Source organism: Acanthochromis polyacanthus, chromosome 7, assembly GCF_021347895.1.
Source record: "Acanthochromis polyacanthus isolate Apoly-LR-REF ecotype Palm Island chromosome 7, KAUST_Apoly_ChrSc, whole genome shotgun sequence".
In the NCBI taxonomy this organism is placed as follows: domain Eukaryota; kingdom Metazoa; phylum Chordata; class Actinopteri; family Pomacentridae; genus Acanthochromis; species Acanthochromis polyacanthus.
The window spans coordinates 40,745,820-40,767,016 of NC_067119.1; the positions used below are offsets into that span (position 1 = coordinate 40,745,820).

Consider the following 21,197-nt stretch of genomic DNA (forward strand, 5'->3'; position numbering starts at 1 on the left):
TCTGGGCATCCAGAAAAGTTATTTCTTCATCAGTATAATTCCCGGCCCGAAGTAGCTCCGGGTTCATGCTTGGGTGTGTTCGGCTCGTAAGTTTCCCACCATGATGATCTGTCACCGCCATGTCACTTCTCACTTACTGCAAGTGAACACACGTGCAGCAACACAAATAACCCTCCATCTACGCTCAAGCAAAGAATGTGATCTGTGCAGTTTGACTTCACGCGCATAAAGAAAATAATCAGCTTGTCACAGCACAGAGCGTAAACATGCTTTCTCTCATGTCTTTGTTATAGATAGATAGATAGACAGACAGACAGATAGATAGATAGCTTTAATGAGTGATATTTGCTGCTTTTAAGACTGCACACATCATGCTAACCAGCAAGTCTGTATTGATTGCACTCTGCAGTCAGACTACTCAGCATGTGACTCATGTGTCCTTTGACCCTGTGAGTCAATACCATTCAGATTATTACAGTAATATGCTGCCAGTTTATCTGATCAAATGAAAAGCTCACACCTCTTTGTGTAACACCACTATGAAAACTTCTCATTAACCTTTTTATAGGTCTAGAAGAAACAGATGGCTGTGACATTCCGCACTGGGTCTGGTTTTTGTCACATCTGTAGACGGTTGGATTTAAAGTGTGACAAGACTCTGAGGTCACATAAAAATTGTGCTTCAACCATGGTTCAGTGGCAGTGTTTAAATGTGCAGTTCGTCACGCTGCTGATACGAACCTAAAGAGTAGTTGAAGCACAGCAGAAGTAAATGCTGACATGCTCACAGAAACATTTTTGGCATGCTTATGTTAAATAGGTAATGTTGAACTCATTTGCCACGGCAGTGCAGGTGCTTCTTGTGCTGATAAAGCAGGGGCATGAGTGCCTCTGTGGGTGTTTTGGTACCAGATATTGGCAATGGATTCTTTGGGTCCTGCACTTCACAGGACAGGGTCTTCGCGGATTGGGCTTGTGTATCTCACAAATATTTGATCTGACTGGGGGAGTTTGGAAGATCTTGGTCGAGCTTAGGTTAGTCTAATCTTGAACAGATTTCTATACAAAGGCTAAAGACTATAATACATAATTTTTGATCTGGAAAATGTAAAAACACAGAGATTTTAGTGTGTTTTTTTGCATCTGGGCCACTTTAAACCAGGTTCAGATCAAAATACAATGAGCTTAGGTGGTTTAAATCTGAGTTCGATCGCATTCTTGTACCAACACAGTTTTTACTGGTAAAAACCCGATCCATGAAGGCCCCATTCAGCAGCCCAGTGGACCCAAGAGATCCACTGCCGATGTCCCAGGACCAGACATAACAGAACAACTATAGAGGGCCCCATGTTGATGTAACAGTGATCAGAGTTGTTTTGGCAGCAGGTGCAGGTGGTTTTAATGTTGTGGCTGTATAATATTGAGTATTTAGCTCGGTGCACTATCCCAGGAGCACTTGCTAAATAGCATTCAATAGGAAGTCCAGGTGGGGCTAATGGGAATGTTGTTGTGTCATTATTTTATAGCTATAAATCAAAGTTCTGCATTGAAAAACACTGAGTAGAACCTGAGTTAGTACCAAAATTTGTCTGGTAGCTGTTACAATAAAAAATGATTCATCCTCTGGGAACCATGAATGTCTTCACAAGAGTTAATGGCCATTCATTCAGTAGCTGTTTTCATATTTTAGTCTGTGCTAAACTTGCACCCTGACAGAACAATACTGCCTTTTGCTATGCCAGCATAGCTACAAATGATTTCATATGACTGGGATGTCCTTTGACCTGCAAATTATCACATCAGAGTTTGCTTGGCTGTTGCCAGCTCATGTTGTAACCTCATGCGAGTTCACTGTAAACACAAAGTCATGAGCGTAAACAAGAGTGGACTCTTTGAAGCTTTTCTAAGTTGGTAAAAGGTCATGTTAACATTATAGCACAGGAGAAAACCCTGTTCATTCTGAAAAACCTGAGAAAATTCTTTTTTTTCCCAGTTGTTTGACGACAGCATGCCAGCAGACACACCCAATACTTGCTCTGTTAAAACATGAGTTGGATCTTGAATATGCAGCCAACTGGTCTTTACTTGTAGCCAAATGATGTCTCAACACGTGTTGTTGACTCGGAGCTGATAGACGCTCTTCCTACAGCGATGTTCTGTTTAACATGAAGTCTTTATCTGGTCATAAACACACTCACTTTGTTATCAGATAAAGGCAAAGACTTTCTTTTCTTTTAAAGCCAGAGTGCTATACGTTCATGCTGGTTCCTCCACAGGAAGCCATAAACAATACACTTCCTCAAATGAGTGACTAACACACACACTTCACGCTTTCTCACTACACCAAGCAGAGAGAGAGAAAGAGAAAGAGACTGCAGCACAAATCTGGATCCCACGTGAGTCTAATAAAACCATAAAGCAATACAGTGTAGTGGAAAGGACAAACAAGGCACTGAGGAAAACCTCAAACATCCAGGAAGTTCTGCAGAATTAGCTTGGTCCATTCTGTCCAGAATAGCATAAAACTTTAAATTGAGTTTGGTTATGCTTGAGACAACGCTTACCAATGTTTTTTGTCTCTCTGTGATGAAAAGCATATCTTGAGTCTTAAAAATATCCCCGGTCAAAGGATCCTTATTATTTATTAAGTACTAATGTAGGGCAGTACTGGGTTGCAGTGATTGTCAACTCACTGCTAGAAGATCCCTGGTTTGGGTCTTTCTGTGTGGAGTTAGCATGTCCAAAGACATGTTGAGGTGAACTGATTCAATACAATTCAATTTTATTGATATAGCGCCAATTACAGCCAAATTGTCTCAGGACACTTTACAGAACCCATATACCTGACACCCAGAGCAAGCCCCAAGCCGACTGATGATTCTAAATTGTTTGTAGATGTGCGAGTGTGCTTGGTTGTCCCCCATCCCCCCTGTAACCCTACTGACAATAAAGTGGTTGGTGTCTAGCTAATGGATGAATGGAAGTACTTCTGTAATTACATGTTTATCTCTTATTAATTGCTGCAATCGGTAGTAGTTGATAAATGAATTTGTTCAATGACAGAATATGATAATTGACACTAAAATTCTGCTATCATTTGTTAAGTACAAATGCCAGAAACTCACTGGTTTCAGCTTCCCAGATGACAGAAAGTCCTTTGTTTCTCTCACTGTAATTTACTACATTTAGGTTTTAGTCAAAATGAACAATTTGAGGATGTTTCTTTGGCCTTTTTCACTATTTTCATTCCATATACAAACGTATTATTGAATTAGTAGGAAAAAATGGAATTAAGTGGTGGTTGCAGCTGTACACATACAGTACATACATACTGTGCAAAAGTATTTGCCCCCCTTCTAATTTTGCATATTTTTCACACTTAAATGTTCCAGATCATCAAACTAGTATTGATTCAATATTAGACAGAGATAACCCACAAAACACAAAATGCAGTTTTAAATGATGATTTAGTGAAGATTCCAAGATGGCGCCACGGACGGCCCCCACGGTGCTTTGGTGCGGTCTAGCAGAGGATGTACTTCCTGAGGCAGCTGAAGAAGTTCAACCTGCCAAAGACTATGATGGTGCACTTCTACACGGCCATCATAGAGTCCATCCTCTCCTCCTCCATCACCGTCTGGTACCCTGCAGCCACCGCTCAGGGCAAGAGCAGGCTGCAGCGCATCATCCGCTCTGCTGAGAAGGTGATCGGATGTAAATATCTAAATATCTATCGGATGTCTCTCCAGGATCTGCACACCTCTAGGACTTTAAGGTGTGCAACCAAGATCTTGGCCGACCCCTCTCACCCTGGACATAAACTTTTTCAACCCCTCCCCTCAGGCAGGAGGCTGCGGTCCACCAGGACTAAAACCTCTCGCCACAAGAACAGCTTCTTCCCCTCTGCTGCATCGCTGATGAACACTGCCCATGATCCACCCCTACCCCCACACTCTACCTGACACCAGCTCCCACTGTAAACCCACTGTAAATCAGCTCTGTTGATCACATTAATTACTACTGTGTAGTAACTGTGTATACCTTTGTCTGTTTGTCTTTTTTATTTTATATTTTTCATATCTGATTCTATTTTTTATTATTATCAATGCATGCACCTTGACTTTTATTATTATTATTATTATCTTTATCTTTTTACTTACTATTTTATTTGTACTTGCACCAAGAGCACCAGAGAAAATTCCTTGTCAGTGTAAAAACCTACTTGGCAATAAAACTGATTCTGATTCTGATTTATTGAAAACCTATACCATCCCTATAAAACAGTAATAACCCCACTGAACTCAATAATTGATTGGTCCCTTGGCAGCAACAACTGCAATTAAATGTTTGTTCCAACTTGTTATCAGTCTTTAATATCCCCATGGAGAAATTATGGTCCAGTCTTCTCTGCAGATTAGTTTTAATTCAGTCATATTAGATGGTTTCCAGCATTTTTAAGGTCTTATCACAGCATTTCAATTGGATTCAGGTCCAGACCTCGAATCCAAAACCTCAATTTAGTTCTTTTTGAGCCATTCAGTGGTGGACTTGTCCTTTGGGGGTCTTTGTCTTGCTGCAAAAACCTTTAGTGTTGAGCTTTTGGTCATGAACTGATGGTGGATATTCTCCAGAAGGATTTTCTGATAAAGAGCTGAATTCATGGCTCCATCAGTGATGACAAGTCATCCAGGTCCTCCAACCATCACACTATCACCACCATGTTTCACTGCTGGTATCATGGTCTTCTTAGAACGTGGCATCATGTGCTGCTTTTTGAAACCCTTTATCTACTTGTCAATGTTAGACAGGTTCTATTTAGTGATGTTTAGATTCAACAAGCCTGGCAGTAATCATATGTGAGTGTAGATGGTGAAGCTAAGCCCAACTGACAAATGAATTTGGTAGATTGGTAGTTAAGGGGGCAATTATTTTTTCATATAGTTCAAGATGGACTGGTCAGCATTTTAACTTCAGAAACTACATTTTGTTTTTTCTTGGATTATCTTTGTCTTACTTTAAATTATCTGAAACATTTAAGTGCAGTAAATATGCAAACAAGATGTCTGAAGGGGGGCAAATACTTTTGCACGGCATTATTTTTTAAGGAAGACTCTCTGTGCATGTGTCTGTATTACCTGCTCGTTGGTCCTCTTCCAGAAGACGGCCAGAGTGAAGACAGCAGTGACGGGTGGAGCCAGGTAGCTCGTCACCGACTGGATGTAAACGTACAACTGCCCACTGTTGGCCGACTGAAGGATGGGGATCCATACAACGCTCACCACCACCAGGATCACAGTCACAATCCTGGAACAAACACGAGCAGTATCATCTTTCACTGTGTCCACACACAAGTGTCTGTTTTCTGTATTCAATCTGTTATTAAGCACCAACAGATGAAAAGAGGGTCGTACCTGCCGACCAGCAGCAGCTCCCTCTCTGTGGCTCGCGGTCGATGCTTCTTCCAGATGTCCATGGTGAAGAGTGTGGAGCTACTGTTGAAGATGGAGGTCAGCGAGGACATCAGAGCGGCCATCATCACAGCTATCATGAGTCCACGCAAACCTTAAAAACACACCCACGGATGCACAGGTATGTGATTCCAGAAGAAAATCTTCTTGCTCAAAGTTTGCTCCTCCATAACCAGGAGATAAAATTATGATTCTTATTTTACTTTTGATTTTGTCTGATATGATTCTCCTATTTTTTTCCTAAAATTCACCAGGAGATACAGGTGAGAAAAGAGGAAGAACAATTAGCAACAGGAGTCAAACTTGAGATTTAAAGAAGGTAATTCAACTAATGGATCCATTTTTTTTCAATTAAGTTACATGTGAGCTGCACGTGCATATGTATAAATACACACACACACACACACACACACACACACACACACACACACACACACACACACACACACACACACACACACACACGCACACACATATATGTACAGTTGTGCTCATAAGTTTACATACTCTGGCCAAATTTGTAAAATATTGTCCTTTATTTTTTAACAAATATGTTTGTTAATGGAAACATTTTCTTTGATTTAGGGCTGGTGTTTAGACAAAGCTATTTATTGCCATGCAATTGTATTTGCTCTGATCATTCATGTTTTCATTAAAGAATGGAGCACATTTTACAAATTCTGCCAGGGTATGTAAACTTATGAGCACAACTGTATAAGAGGTAAATACAGACTGTTTTGCAGAGACAGAACATAATTTAAACTACAGTTTCTGATTTGCAAAATTGTTATTTTATTTGTGAAAATGCAAAAGAAAACATTTTTATTTATTGCAGATTTTGTTGTCTTTTTTTGCATCTGGACCACATTGATCCAGGTCCAGACCAAAAACCAGTGGGCTTAGGTCAGTCAAATCTTGAATAGATTGCTACACAAAGGCTTAAGAGTGCATCTATCCATTCCATACACCGCTTCATCCTCATTAGGGTCATGGGGTCCTAGAGTCTATCTCGGCTAACTTAGGGTGACGACAGGGGACACCCTGGACAGGTCATCAGTCTATCACAGGGCTACATATACAGACAAACAATCACACTTGCATTTACACCTACGGGCAATTTAGAATCACCAGTTAACCTCAGCATGTTTTGGGACTGTGGGAGGAAGCTGGAGAACCCAGAGAAAACCCACACATGTACAGGCAGAACATGCAAACTCCACGCAGAAAGATCTGGAGAAGGCCATGACATGAACCAGAGATCTTCTATTACTGATATGGAAAACCTTTATATATTTATTTTGTTCGAATGTAAAAAAACATGGAGATTTTAGTGCATTTCTTTGCATCTGGACCACTTTAGACCAGATCCAGATAAAAAACCAGTAACCTTAGGTGGGTCAAACTTTGACTAGATAGTCACACAAAGGCGAAAGACTCCATAAAACATATTTTATGATTTGGAAAACTATTATTTTTTGTGTTAGAATGTAAACGCATGCAGATTTGAGTGTGTTTTTCGCCATCAGGACCACACTGAACCAGGTTCAGACCAAAAACCAGTGAGCTTAGGTGGGTCAAATCTGGAATAGATTGTTGTACAAAGGCTGAAGACTCTTTAAAACATAATTTTTGATGTGGGAACCCATTATTGTCTGTATTGAAATGTAACGACATATCAGCATTAAAAAATAAAAATAGATATTGAATCAGAAAGCTGTACAGAGACTAACTGACCAAGAAAAAGGAATCTGGAGTTCTGGAACTGATGGACTGTCCAAATCAAAGTCCAGACTTGAATCCTGTTGAACAGATCTGGGATTTATTGAATTCAAAAGTTTCATCCAAAGCAAGTCTCTGTGAAAACTTAGAAACTATTTGGAACTCAATAACAAAAGAGACTGTGGAAAAGTACATAACAAAAGCAACAAGAATGCAAGCTGTTATCAGGGCCAAAGGAGGACATTTAAAATCTTTATATTTCTATGTGAATAAGGACTATTTAGTTGTTCCAGTTTGATATTTGCCTAATAAATAACAGCAAAGTTTTTAGTTTGACACAAGTTGTTTTTTTTTTTTTTTTTTTTACAAATTTCTAAAAAAACTTGTGTTTTCTCCTTTTTATGATAAGTGGTCTAATAAATTTGTTATGCACTATAAATATGCATTATATAATATTTGTATAAAAGATAGCTCATATACAGTTCACATGTAGCTCAATTGAGAAATCATGGAGCCATAGGTCGAAGTATCTCCTTTAAATCCCAAGTTTGACTCCTGTTGCTAATTGTTCTGCTCCTTTCTCATCTATATCTCCTGGTGAATTTTAGGAGAAAAATATAAGAATCATATCAGACAAAATCAAAGTTAAAACAAACCTAAAATGAGAATCACAGTTTCGTCTTCTAAGCTCAGAGGAGCAAACTTTCAGCAGTAAGATTTTCCGCTGGGCTGCTAAAAAATGATCAAAGCCTTTGACACATTTACAAATTTTAAACAAGTAGGATAAAGCCAATTTCTCACCACTTGGCATGAGCTCAATGACCAGTTTGGGGAAGGCGATGTTGGAGCATCCCACCTCAGCTCCACACACTCGAACACACTCCTCTGGATCCACACATCCGACCGAGTCTGAAACATGAAGAACGGATGATGAAACTAAATATTCTTCTCATCCAGAATTCATGCTGCTTTGTTCCACTTTCTCCTCAAACGGTGGGTAGGTTTACATATATTTTCAAGTCTGTTAGACAACAACACACTGAAAACACACTTCTGTCCACAATGGCAGCTTTTAAAAACAATTTCAGGTCTTTCATGGGGAAGAAAATCTGTGCAGAACTCATTTTGATGTTCAGCCAAACTTGAAATGAGGTTTGAGTTAGAGAGATTAAATGAGGATATTGCACATTTCAAGCCTTTCTAGTACAAAATTCCCTCTTTGTTGCTTTCTTTACCCATCAGCTCACCGAAGCAAAACTGTCTAAGATGAAAAATTTAACTGCAAGCATGAACGCTACACATTTAATTCATTCCTCCAGGCAAAAAATTACATATTGCATGTCACAGAAGGCTAGAATTTTAGACATGCTCTTTATTTTGCAGTTTAAAAATCAAAAATGAATGCATTTTCCTTTTTTTATTGCTGTTATTCAAACTGTTACCTAAGAATAGCTCTGTGTGAACACTTTGTTCAGGGAATATGACTAAATTTACTATATTGTTTTAACAATATGACGCATTTTGCAATATTTAATCCAAAAACTGGAATCTGCACATCTATATTTACCAAAAAACCTGCTGAATTCCTTATCATTAGCATAATATCTCATTTAAATACATTTTTGAGCACATATGTGTTAGATGGATAAAGATCAATGGATTTTTGCATTCTCTTTTTGATAGTACTGTCACGAGACTTGAAAAAATACAAAAAAATCTTAAAACACAAAAAATTTTGTGTTATAACACAACATAAGTCATTTAATTGACTTATTTTCAGAGAAATCTAATGTTCAGTGGTCTGCTAGGTGACTAGAAGTGGACTCAACAAGAATGATTCCTCCGTTTGTTCATCGAGGCAACAATAAATCATGTTAATCGTAAAATACATTAACCACAATCTAGACATTAATTTATTCATTTATCAGATCTGTCAGTAACACATCACTGACCAACCATAAAACAGCTCGGTTTAATGGGAATAAAAGAGATTGGAAGGAAGAACACTATTCCCTTAACTGTAAAACTGTTATCAGATGTGCTCACAAGATAGTGATTTTATTTTCTACAAATAGAGCAGCAACCAAACTAAACTGCCCTTTATCTCCACATCAACAAACAGCTCAATTAAATATCTTCAGTTTTATACTATACGGTGCTTTTACGAGAGCAATATGTGCTTGTTGGGTGGAAATGTTATTTTTGTATGCGTGGTTTAATTCTGTGCCAATTTTTGTGGGGTTTTTGTTTGTTTTATCATTTTTATAGCTCCTGCCACAGAAAAATTTCCCTTTAGGGCCAGTAAAGCATGTCTCATTTTAACTTGTCGTATCCACACTTATTACTCAATAAGCTGAGTATCTGTACTATATATGAGGAAGTATGTACCTCCCTACAGAAATCTTGTATTTTTGCATTTTTCTCACACTTAAATGTTCCAGATCATCAAATTAATATTCATATTGATTGGATTTTAGATAGCGATAGCTCACAAAACACAAAATGCAGTTTTAAAATGAAGGTTTATTGAAAATTCCCTGAAACTTCATATGTGAAAAACTAATTGATCCCCTGAACCTAATTATTGGTCGGTCCCTTGGTGGCAACAGCTGCAGTTAAATGTTTGTTCCAGCTTCTGTTCAGTCTTTTCCATCATCATGGAGGAATTTCTGGTCCACCCTTCTCTGCAGAATAGTTTTAATTTGGTCACACTGGATGGGTTTCCAGCATGAACTGTCCTTTTAAGGTCTTGATGCAGAATCTCAGCTGGATTCAAGTCCAGATTTTGACTCAGCTACTCCAGAACCTTCATTTAGTTCTTTTTGAGAAGAACTCAAGAGGTGGATTTGTTTGTGTGCTTTGAATCTTTGTATTGGTGCATAAACCATTTGTGTTGAGCTTTACTTCACAAACTGATGGTGGATATTCTCCAGGAGGATTTTCTGAGAGCAGAATTCATGGCTCCATCAGTGATGACAAGTCATCCAGGTCCTCCAACCATCACACTACCTCCACCATGTTTTACTGCTGGTATCATGATTTTCTTGTGGAATGCAGTTTTAGCTTTACAGAAGATGTAACGGATCCATGTCTTCCAGAAAGTTCCACTTTTGACTCATCAGCCCGCAGGATGTTATCCCAGAAATCCTTGAGCTCATCCAGATATTTTTTTGTAAACACCAGATGAACATTTATGTTATTTTTGGTCAGTAGTGGTTTGGATCTCGTAACTCTCTCATGGATCCATTTTCTCCCAGAGTCTTTCTGATGTAGAATCACGTAGACGGAACTCAACTGAGGCCAGTGAGGTCTGCAGATCTTTAGATGTTTGTCTGGGTTCTTCTGTGACCTCCTGGATCAGATGTTGATGCTCCTGGAGAAATGTTGGTTGTTGGTCCACTCCTGGGAAAGTTCACCACTGTTCCATGTTTCTCCATTTATGGATAATGTCTCTCACTGTGGTTCTCTGAAGTCTCAGAGCCTCAGCAATGGATTTGTAACCCTCCAGACTGATGAATGTCTCAAATTTCTCATCTGTTCTTGAATCTCTTTAGAATGTACCATCATGTGCTGCTTTTTGAGACCCTTTACCTTTACAATGCCAGACAGGTTCTATTTAGTGATGTTTGGATTCACCAAGCCTGGCAGTAATCATATGTGAGTGTGGATGGAGAAACTGAACCCAAGTGATGAATGAATTTGGCCATTTGATAGACTGGTAGCTAAGTGGGCAATTATTTTTTCACATAGATCAAGATGGACTGGGCAGTATTTTGACTTCAATAGATGAAATTTTCATTTAAAAACTGCATCTTGTGTTTTCTTTGTTTTTGTTAAAATTCGATGTATCTGGAACTTTTAAGTGTGAAAAATACACAAAAATAGAAGATTTCTGAAAAATATTTTTTCCCAGCACTGTGTATGTATATTCTGGATGGGAATGTTAATTTTCACTGCATTCTTTTATTCAGTGGCTATTTGTGTATGTTTTGTTTGTTTAATCTTACTATCTGTAGTTGTACCGAGCTGTAAAATTAGCTGTCGCATCAATAAAGTATATCTTATCTTAACCACACTTAATACTTAATAAGCTGAGTATCTGCACTATACATACATACACACACACACACACACACACACACACACACACACACACACACACACACACACACACATATATATATATATATATATATATGTAATACTAACCCAATATATATTTCTCCAAATAAAGTTAAACTATTAGGCCCAGCTTCTACGAGAACTAATCAATGTATCACAGGAGATTTTTTAAAAAAAAAAGACAAATATATTTAAGTGCCAGTTACACCTAATATTGCTTTTCTCCTATAAATCACCATTTTTAATCATTTTGCCTAAAAAAGTTCGATCAGAACTTACAGAAGACAAAAAACAAAGATAATTAAGTCCCAGTTTAAGACATTTTACTGGCTTTGTTATTGCTTTTTCCTTCAGGGTTCAGATTTGGGGTGGGAACAGACTTTCTCTCCCTCTAGGCTGAGGGTGGAGTTTCCAGACCAGCTACCGGACGCTCCTCCTCCCTGTAGCCGGTGACAGAGCTTCCGTTGCCGGATTCCAGGTCAGACACGGACCGCTGGACCTTCCGACAACTCTGTGTGTGGACACGACGGAGATAAACGGACTCGTTCGTGGCTCGTTGTTGACATTTACGACTTTTTTGTTGTTTTTTTGTTGTTGTTTTTGTTCTTTCAGTGTTTGTTGGAGGTGAGCAGCTGCCATGTTTGAACATCTGGAACATCTGTCTGACTAGTGGAGGAAAAGTGACTCGTCAGCAGTGACTCAAACCGAGTTTCGACACTTTTAGAGGAGGATTAATGACTTGTTCCTCTGTTCCAGTCGGTACTCCGGTTCGTTCTGACTCACGGTAACTCCTCCGCGCAGACAGCCGCCGGGCCCCGAGGCTGCAGCCACTCAACCGGACCGCAGACATCCGGCCCCTGCCAGGTGGAGGCGTGTCTCTGGGCGGGAGGTTCGTTCCGAGAACACCTGAGTTGGGAACCAAAACGCTGACAGAACGACTCGCGGATCCGTTAACAGCTCCGGTCACGAGGCCACTATGGACCGGATTGACTGTCTCCGGGTTTGACGCTCCGGACGGAAACCGGGTGAGGGCGTGTTAAAGTTTGATTCGGACCGTGTACCGGAGTCGGTGAACCGGAGCCATGGCTCTGTCCCAGATCCAGTGTCTGGACGACCACCACGTCAACTGGCGCGTGAGCGAGAGCAAACCGGAGTTCTTCTATAGCGAAGAGCAGCGACTCGCGCTCGAGACGCTCCTTACCGGCGGCCGCGATGCCTTCACGGACTTCATCCGCCAGAACGGGCTCCGGGAGTTTCTGTCCGAACCAGAGCTGGAGCGGATTGCGCGCACGGCGGAGGCCTACCGACCCGGCTACGAGCACCATCAGAAGCCCGACACGCCCGGACCGGGGAGCCTGACCCCGGGGAACCTGACCCCCGGGGCCGCGGAAGTAGCAGAGGACGGGGAGGTGTCGCTACAGTACTGGCCCGACCGATCCGAGGCCTCGGTGGCGGAGCTGGACCTGGGCTGGCCCGAATCCATCTCATACCGTGGGGTGACACGCGTGACCGTGTACACGCAGCCTCCCACCGAAGGGTTCACGCACATCAAGGAGGTGGTGCGGAAGAGCATTGCATCAGCCCAGAAGGTACGATGGGTCAGAAGACTTCCACCAAACTTAGTTAACCCATAGAACTACTTGTTATGTTTGATTTATTTTTAATTTTAAGCACTAATCAACTTCATCACTAATTATTTGTATATATTTATCGCTATTTTAGTTTGCTTCTACATTTATGTCACTAAAATGGGGTACCAAAACAACAATAGGCTTAAAATGAGACAACACAACTTTATTTTCGCAGTGCCTTTGAATGCATCACAACACATTATGGTTTTAACAAATTTCTTAGTGCTTAATTCACAAACTGCGAAGCAAAAAAGGATATTGCAGATTTTTTGGGGGGATTTTGCATTTACAATTAAGCTTATTAATAAGTTTATTTCTTTAGACTGAGAGAAATTGATGGTTTCAAAGACAACACCGAACATCTTTCCAGCTTTTAAAATGTCAGTGTCAGGTTTTTCTGTCACATATGATGATTTTTCTCTATATTTTTGTGTTTGGGACTGTTTTAATTGGACATAACAAGGGATCTAAAGAGTTATAACAGGCATATGTCATTCATCGTATCAATAGTCAACACAAATAACTTTATTTTTGCAGTTCCATTTAACACGCCACAACACATTATGGCTTTAACAGATTTCTTAGTGTTAAATGCACAAACTACAAAACAGAAAAATGATATTTATGGTTTTGATACGTGATTAATCTTTTTTGATCAAAAAAATAAACACTAAACATCTGTTTTCAGCTTTTCCAATGTCAGTGTCAGGTTTTTCTTTGTCATATATGATGAATTTCTCTATATTTTTGAGTTTTAGACTGTTTTAATCGGACAAAACAAAGGATGTAGGGAGTTATAATTGGCATATGTCACTTATTTTAATAAATCATCAGATTACCTGTTAAGTAGTTGTTAGCTGTGACTGTAATTCTGTAATTAGGTGGGGCTCATTATCATTGTTTACATTTCTTTATGTTATGTTGTGTACAACTGACATAATAAGGATGTATATTGCAGCCTTTGCAGGTTCACATCTTGCCATTGTACGTTAGATAAAAATATATATGTACCAGAATAATCTGACATTTGGATTTAATTTAATCCAGCATCACTGGTTTCTTTTTGTTAAGTTTTACCCCTTTAAATCTCATCATTTGCCTCGGCTTTGTCTCTCCAACCTACTTCCCCTTCCTCCACACACAACAAAGTTTTAACGTGACAAGCGTGAGCTTCACACACTAGTGGAAAAAAAGGGCTCTGACGTCACTAAATAAGTTAGATGCCAGCACCTTGTACATCAGCTTTACATCTCGCATACGTAAACGCTGGCACGTGCTCGTAAAAGTCGTCTGGCTTTGCACCGGAGAAACAAAAGAGACATTGAGGCTTTAATTAATTTGACTCAGTCCCAACACAGAGTACAATTTTACTGCTTGGAATGCTTCTAGTTTTTCTGACTTTATCTGGGATTGGCAAGACAGTGTTTCATTGTACTCAAATGTTTTGGCAGTAAAATGTCCTGTATAATATTCTGACCTCAGGATTCACAAGCTATCTTCTTCCAGCTGCTGTTTTTTTCTGTCAGTTGTCAGTCATTGTGACTTTTAAACTTCTAAACTAGGTCAGGCAAAGACTACCATCCTGCCGTTGGTCTGCCTGACACGCTGTATCTACCGGCTTCACATTTTATCAACGCTCTGTCAAACACTCTTTGTTTGTACCAACTATCTAGTTTCTGGATTGCAGGAATATTTAATTTATTGTTCAAGCTCTGCTCTCATAAGTGCCCGACTTCCTTTGTGGATTTAATGGCTGTATTATTGTTGATAAGAGTGGCTTAAATCGATCCACCCTCGCAGACCAGGAAACACTAACATCAGTTGTGGTTTCCTGTGTGTGTGTGTGTGTGTGTGTGTGTGTGTGTGTGTGTGTGTGTGTGTGTGTGTGTGTGTGTGTGTGTGTGTGTGTGTGTGTGTGTGTGTGTGTTTGGTTTGTGTTTCGTGTGTGTGTAGGTGATAGCAGTGGTGATGGATGTGTTTACAGATGTGGATATCTTTCGAGACCTGCTGGATGCGGCCTACAAACGCAAAATTCCTGTATACATAATCATCGACATGGCCGCCGTCCCCTGCTTTCTTTCCATGTGTGCCAGGGCTGATATGCACCGTGGACACCTGAAGGTTTGTTTGCGCACGCACGCACGCACGCACACACACACACACAGAATGTTTTGATAAGCTGGGAGATGAGCCAGTTGGATAGATGGCTCCTCTTGATAAACGAACAATAATGGAAAGTTCTTGTTTTTAAAAGCTCCAGTTTCAACGTTTCAGCTAAGATGTTTTTATTAAAGGCGCATTTTCAGCAGTAATATTACTATACAAGGGAAATATCTGAAACTGCAGCCACATGATTGATTAAAGTTGACAGCTCTTTGCCTGCAGGCCTTTGTAAGGTGCATGCACCAGCTAGTTGATTGTCCTATGCTAACTTTCTTTGTTGTTCTTTGCCTCTTTGAGCTGAACTGGTCCAGGCAGTAGCAGATAACGCTTACCGTTAAAAGGGGAATTTTCTAAATATTTCAGTCTGGAGGCCAGAAAGACACTAAGCACATTCTTGTCTGTACTGCAGGCAATTAAATAAACCACACTCTCCCACTTCACTTTCTGTAATACGTTTCTCTTTCAATTCTCCTTCTTCCTTCCTCACAGCTTTGACCACGAGATCTCCGTTCTCTCTCTCTCGACTTCTTTCTTATCTGACATCTGTGCTGTTATTATGAGCATTTACGACTCCTTTGGTTAGCGACTCCCATGAGATTTCGCACAGAACATTTACTTACGAGGTAACGCTGAACTCGGAGCCACACCCTTATCACAGGGCAGAAGGAAAACACCGCAGGGTGTGTCATACAAGCATGCACATACATAGATGTAGCCCATGCTCCAACCTGTAGAGTCGCCTAACACGAGGCTATAATAGTAACAACGCTGAGCACCAGTTCTTGAGTAGCTTGTTCTTTTCTGTCTCCCTATTCTGTTGTTGCCTTTATTTTCTCTTTTGTTCAATAAAGTCCTTGCTGCTTTTAATGCTTCATCCTGCCCAGCCTTAGTTTACACAGTGTTGACCCAGTATGTGTCTGTCTTTAGAATCTGCGAGTTCGTTGCTGTGGAGGCGTGGAGTTCTTCACACGATCGGCTCAGAAGGTGCGAGGTTCTCTGAGCCAGAAGTTTCTCCTGGTAGATGGAGACAGAGCCATCTCAGGTTCATACAGGTGAGCCGTGCACTGTTTCTTTGGGAATTTAAAGCTGCATTAATCTGTACTTGGTGATGGATCAAACGACGGTTTAAAGTTAGAGACAAACCCCCAGAAAATAATCGTCCAACTCTGTAGGCCTACTCAGCGTTACAGAGCGTCTTAGTGTTTCAGCTGACAATTTGGGTAGTGAGATGTAACTTTACTGAAGTAGCTCCAGTTAATCCACCTTGCACAATCTGTCCAGAGTAAAAGATGAAGATATCATAGATGGAGATTATCAAATTCCATATGTAATTAATTATTCAATTTGGGAATCTTTTGACAACTTGAGAGTTGTGCTACAAATTGTAACCACTGATAGATTATTGTTAGAAAGCTGTTGTGGCAAACTTGTTAGCAAGCCAAATTTGCTCTTCTTGTTAGCTGTGTTTAGCTCTCCACTAGTTGCTAAGAAATGGATATCTATCTGTGTGAAATGCTCTTTTTTGCTCACCAGCTAGTCACCAGCTTCCCAGAGAAAAATCTTACTGCTCAAAGTTTGCTCTTCTGTAGCTTGAGAGACAAAATTGTGATTCTCATTTCAACCTTGATTTAATTTGGATTTCTACAGATAATCTATCAATGGTTACAATTGTTAGCTCAACTTCCAAGCTGTCAAAAAATGAAGAAATTGATTAATTAAATACATAGGGAAGTTTTTTCCTAGTATTGGCATCAAGATGTATGCAGAGACTCACAGCACTGTACACCAATATACCCATAAGAACACTGAGAAATCTAGTTTTTCTACAAATATAAGCTTGAAATATGCTTAGTCATGCAAACGTTACAGACAGTTTTTTAAGCCTTGGAAACCAGCAGTCACATGTTGCAGCAAGCTGAAGTGTTATTCTTGGATAACTTCTACACACACACACACACACACACACACACACACACACACACACACACACACACACACACACACACACACAGACACAGACCTTTATACTGTCATCCCTAATGGCCCTGTTTACCAATACTTCTGCATACTCTCACAGACTGTCTCTTGTTCCACCACGAAGTTTAACAGAAACAATTATATAATGTGATCAAAGAGCATATTGTGATGCATGACCTCAGAGTACAAATGTCACATGTAATGATTAAACTATGATAAACTAGATAATCTTTGTTGTGAGTAGACACAAACCGTTTACAAACAGGAAGTGGAGTGGATTTAGTAGAAAAAAATATTTGAAAAACAGTAATAAATAAATTTGTTCATATTGCTGCTCTTGTTCCAGTTTCACTTGGTCCTCATCTCGTTTGGACCGTAACCTCATCACCGTGATCACAGGACAGGCAGTGGAGACCTTCGACATGCAGTTCCGTGACCTTTACCTCGTGTCCAGAGGCGTGTCTCTCAGCAAGGTTCCCATGGTGGAAGAACCCATTCCTGACCCGATCCCACACACGGCTCCCGCTCCGGTACCAGCCTCCGTTGCCAGGAAGCTCATCAATCCCAAATATGCCCTTGTTGCCACGGGCACCCACGCAAGCCCCACCTCCTCCGACCAGAACTCCAGCAACAAGAACTCGACCTCCCAGAATCCCACTGGGCTAAAGATAATGAAAGGACGTCTGAAGGATGTAATTGAAGAGTCGCCTTTACATCCAGGATTAGCCCATCTGGAGAAAGCGTACCTGATCCCGTACCTGCCCACCTGGCCAGAACCAGACCCACCGAGCGATGTGATTGGCTTTATTAACATCAGAGATGAAAAGCGGGCCAATCAGGTTCACTTGCAGAGGTCGGAGAGGTTTGAGGTCAGTCAGGCGATACGATTCAGCTCCCCACTGACGATGCCGCCTCAGACTGAGAAATCTGCTTCAGATCAGGATACAAAAGTTGAAAATCTTCCTAAGACTACAAACCCCAAAGCTCCTACTCCTGACAGTCCAACCAACAAACCAAATAAAGACCAAACAGTTTCCCCACAGCAGCCCAACAGACCTGCACCACAGGATGCTCACAAACCAAATGCACAACCGTCTACATCACCACCAGTGGACAACGTTGTACAAAATCCAGAGACGCAGCCTGCAGCACCTCCAGTTCCCAAACGTCGCACGCTGCAGCTAGTCATAGACCCCACTCCTCTAGAACAGCCTGGCGAAGCACAGGTCACTCTGATAAAAATGGACCAAGTGGATGGCTCGTTGACCAAAACAAAACCCAAGAAGGAGCTGACGCCCAGCCATGGCCGCCTAACGTCAGCGCCCGACCACGGCCGGGACTCCGGCAGTAACGGCAACGACAGCCAGGACAGCACCAAGGTCATATGCGACCGCGCCGGCAACGACGATCCTTCGAGCGCTTCCACGGCATCGGAGGAGGAGTTTTATGATTGTAACCAGCAGGAACCGACTGACCCTTTGACCAACGTGGGGACGACCGGGTCGGGCAGAGGGAATCGCCAAGGAGACGGGTTCAACATGATGGCCCGCCTCTCTCAGAGCATGCTGGACCTGCGGGAGCCCAGCCAATCAGACGACGGCAAAGCCCTTATCCGCCAATCACAGCAGCTGCGTAGACAAGGATACCCCTCCCCACACAGGCACATAGGACAGGTGAGCACCCAGAACAGTGATTTCTACAATTCTGAAAGTACTGTGTTTAAGTTTTTCTTCCCCGTTAGAGGTTTTTTGGTTCTTTCCCACTAAATTCAATGTAGATTGTTAGGTTCTTTCTTCCTTCTTTACAATCCTTTAAAGGTCTTTACCTTATTATGTGAATGCTATGAGATGGCATAACTTTTGAAGTGATGCTATATAAATTGAATTGAACTGAATTAGTGAATGAGTAACGACTAATCTTTTATAACATCATTCATCTTGTTTCTTTTATTTGCATCTCCTGGTTTATATCATTGTTTTGTTTGGCTGAAATAATCAAAACATTCGTGGACAAGTAAAAGAATTGCTGCATAATAACTTAATCAATTCAGTTTTATTTATATATAAAGCAGATTCACAACATATGTTATCCCACAGCGCTTAGCATAGTAAAGTACAGACCTTACGAATTATAAACAGAAAATCTGTTGTCGTTGGTCAGAGAAAGCTGACAAAGTCAGAAAGTTCTGGTTAGAAAAACATCTAATTGCTGGTTTTTCACTTCAGTGGATTGATTCAAAATTACCAGTAAAGAATGACATTCACTGCCTCCAGTTTCACTTAATATTATTTGTGTCGTTGGTTTTTTTGTTTAACTTTGGACTCCCTGTGAGTGATGGTGGGAAGTAACAGAAAAAAAATTCCCACTTGAAGTAATTCTTCATTAGCAGTTTTGTCATGAGAACACGCTGTTATTCTCTATTTTCTGCAACAGCAGACTGAAGATGATGGTTTTTGGACTGTTGGTCAGACAAAGCACGCACTAGAAAGACATCACTGTTAGCTGTAGGAAACTGAGGTGTTTATCTTAATTTTCTCACATATTGAAGGCAAATTGTAATTAGTTAATTGAAAAATGATTAAGGAGATGGATTCTTGGTGGATTAAATGATTAGGTGATGAATGTCATAAATGACACAATGCCTGACTTAATGTTTTAGAGCCTTTTTAAAGCTTAATGAGTAATAGAAAGTTCCCAGAAATGGTCATGAACAAGTAGGCAGCACAATTCAGTAACAGTCCAATGTTATGAGTCTTTCACACACATAGTCCAAACTTATGTCAGAATGGGTGTGTTTCTGCACTAAAATCAAAGCAAGCCTCTACCTGCCCACAGTTAAAATGCCCTACTTTTTTATCCTGATTGAAAGGTGTGTATGTATGTGTGTGTGCTCACACCTGGATAAAGGGCTCTGCTGATCATGCCAGGAAGGACGATGAAGATGAAGGACAGTATCTTCAGATAGGCCGCCAGGATGGATGCGCCTTTTACGTGACTCATGTTCTTAGCAGACAGCGACCGTTGCACAATGACCTTCACAAACAGAAACACAAATGCTCAACCTTTACCCAAAACTTTACTTAAATACTTTGTAAAAGACAGAGAATCAAAAATGTGTAGTGTAGTATGGAGTGTATTATGCAACATGGCAAAAATGAATCACAGAATAGAGAATTTAAGCAAAGAAAATTCTAAAATAGACTCTTTTTTTAAAAGAAAGGATTTCATAGATCAGAAGTGTCGGTCTTGCTCTGACCCACATGTGATATGCAGTCTTCTGTTGGATCTTATGAGCAGCCTTGATTTGGTTCTAAAATGTTAAAACTAGTGTGTTTAAAAAAAACATTTTGGTCATTTGGCTGACAGATTCATACTAACGTTTAGTTTATTGTAATTCCCATAGTCTGAAAAAGAAACGTCCTCTTGAGTCTGTTTTTAGGCTTGTAACAGGAGATGTCACTCAGATCAGGTGAGATGGTATATAGAGCAAGAAAGTCCATAGTGGGAGGGGATGTGGTGGCTTACTGGGTGAAAGCCTGTGTGAGTGAATTTTGACTTTTAGCTTGACTATTTTTGCATGTTTAAAGACTGTTTTCAGAGAGGCACTAACTCAGTCTAATGGAATAAAACAATGACTTACAGTTTGAGTTTTGGAAAACTGAACAACAGGATTCATATGGCAGACTAAGCTAAAATGTGAAGCCGTCACATTTATTGTGTCCCTAATAATAAGTAAAATTACACTGCAGCTGATGTGCATATTCTCCCATGATTTAAAACATGATCAAACCATTTTTGTTTCCAGATTTCAGATTTTAAGAGGGTGTTTTCTATTGTAAGACTTCTTTCATGCCTTTAGCATGAAGATATTTGCCCCCCCCCCCCCCGCCGCCGCCTACAGAAATCTTCTATTTCTCACACTTAAATGTTCCAGATCATCAAACCAATATATACATTTTTCAAATTTTATACAGAGATAACCCACAAAACATAAAATGCCATCTTTAAGTTATGGTTTATTGAAAAATAAAAAATAATTGCCCCCCTGAACCTATGAACTGGTTGGACCACCCTGTCCCATGTTTCTCCATTTGTGGATAATGTCTCTCACTGTGGT

General features: G+C 40.4%; 2 protein-coding genes across 2 annotated transcripts in view; one reads left to right on the forward strand and one right to left on the reverse strand.

Moving 5' to 3' along the window:
- Positions 1–21,197, reverse strand: part of slc5a10 (solute carrier family 5 member 10) — a 44,205-nt gene that overhangs the window by 10,259 nt on the left and 12,749 nt on the right. The window contains exons 8-11 of the mRNA XM_022203739.2: positions 19,978–20,113; positions 7,989–8,096; positions 5,412–5,562; positions 5,136–5,304 (exon numbers count right to left, since the gene is read on the reverse strand). Of these exons, the coding sequence (XP_022059431.2) occupies positions 5,136–5,304; positions 5,412–5,562; positions 7,989–8,096; positions 19,978–20,113 (564 nt within the window). The remainder of the gene's footprint in view (positions 1–5,135; positions 5,305–5,411; positions 5,563–7,988; positions 8,097–19,977; positions 20,114–21,197) is intronic.
- Positions 11,796–21,197, forward strand: part of LOC110957620 (protein FAM83G) — a 216,228-nt gene continuing 206,826 nt past the window's right edge. Inside the window, exons 1-4 of the mRNA XM_051951369.1 lie at positions 11,796–12,898; positions 14,894–15,061; positions 16,031–16,155; positions 17,427–18,753. Of these exons, the coding sequence (XP_051807329.1) occupies positions 12,392–12,898; positions 14,894–15,061; positions 16,031–16,155; positions 17,427–18,753 (2,127 nt within the window). The 5' untranslated portion in view covers positions 11,796–12,391. The remainder of the gene's footprint in view (positions 12,899–14,893; positions 15,062–16,030; positions 16,156–17,426; positions 18,754–21,197) is intronic.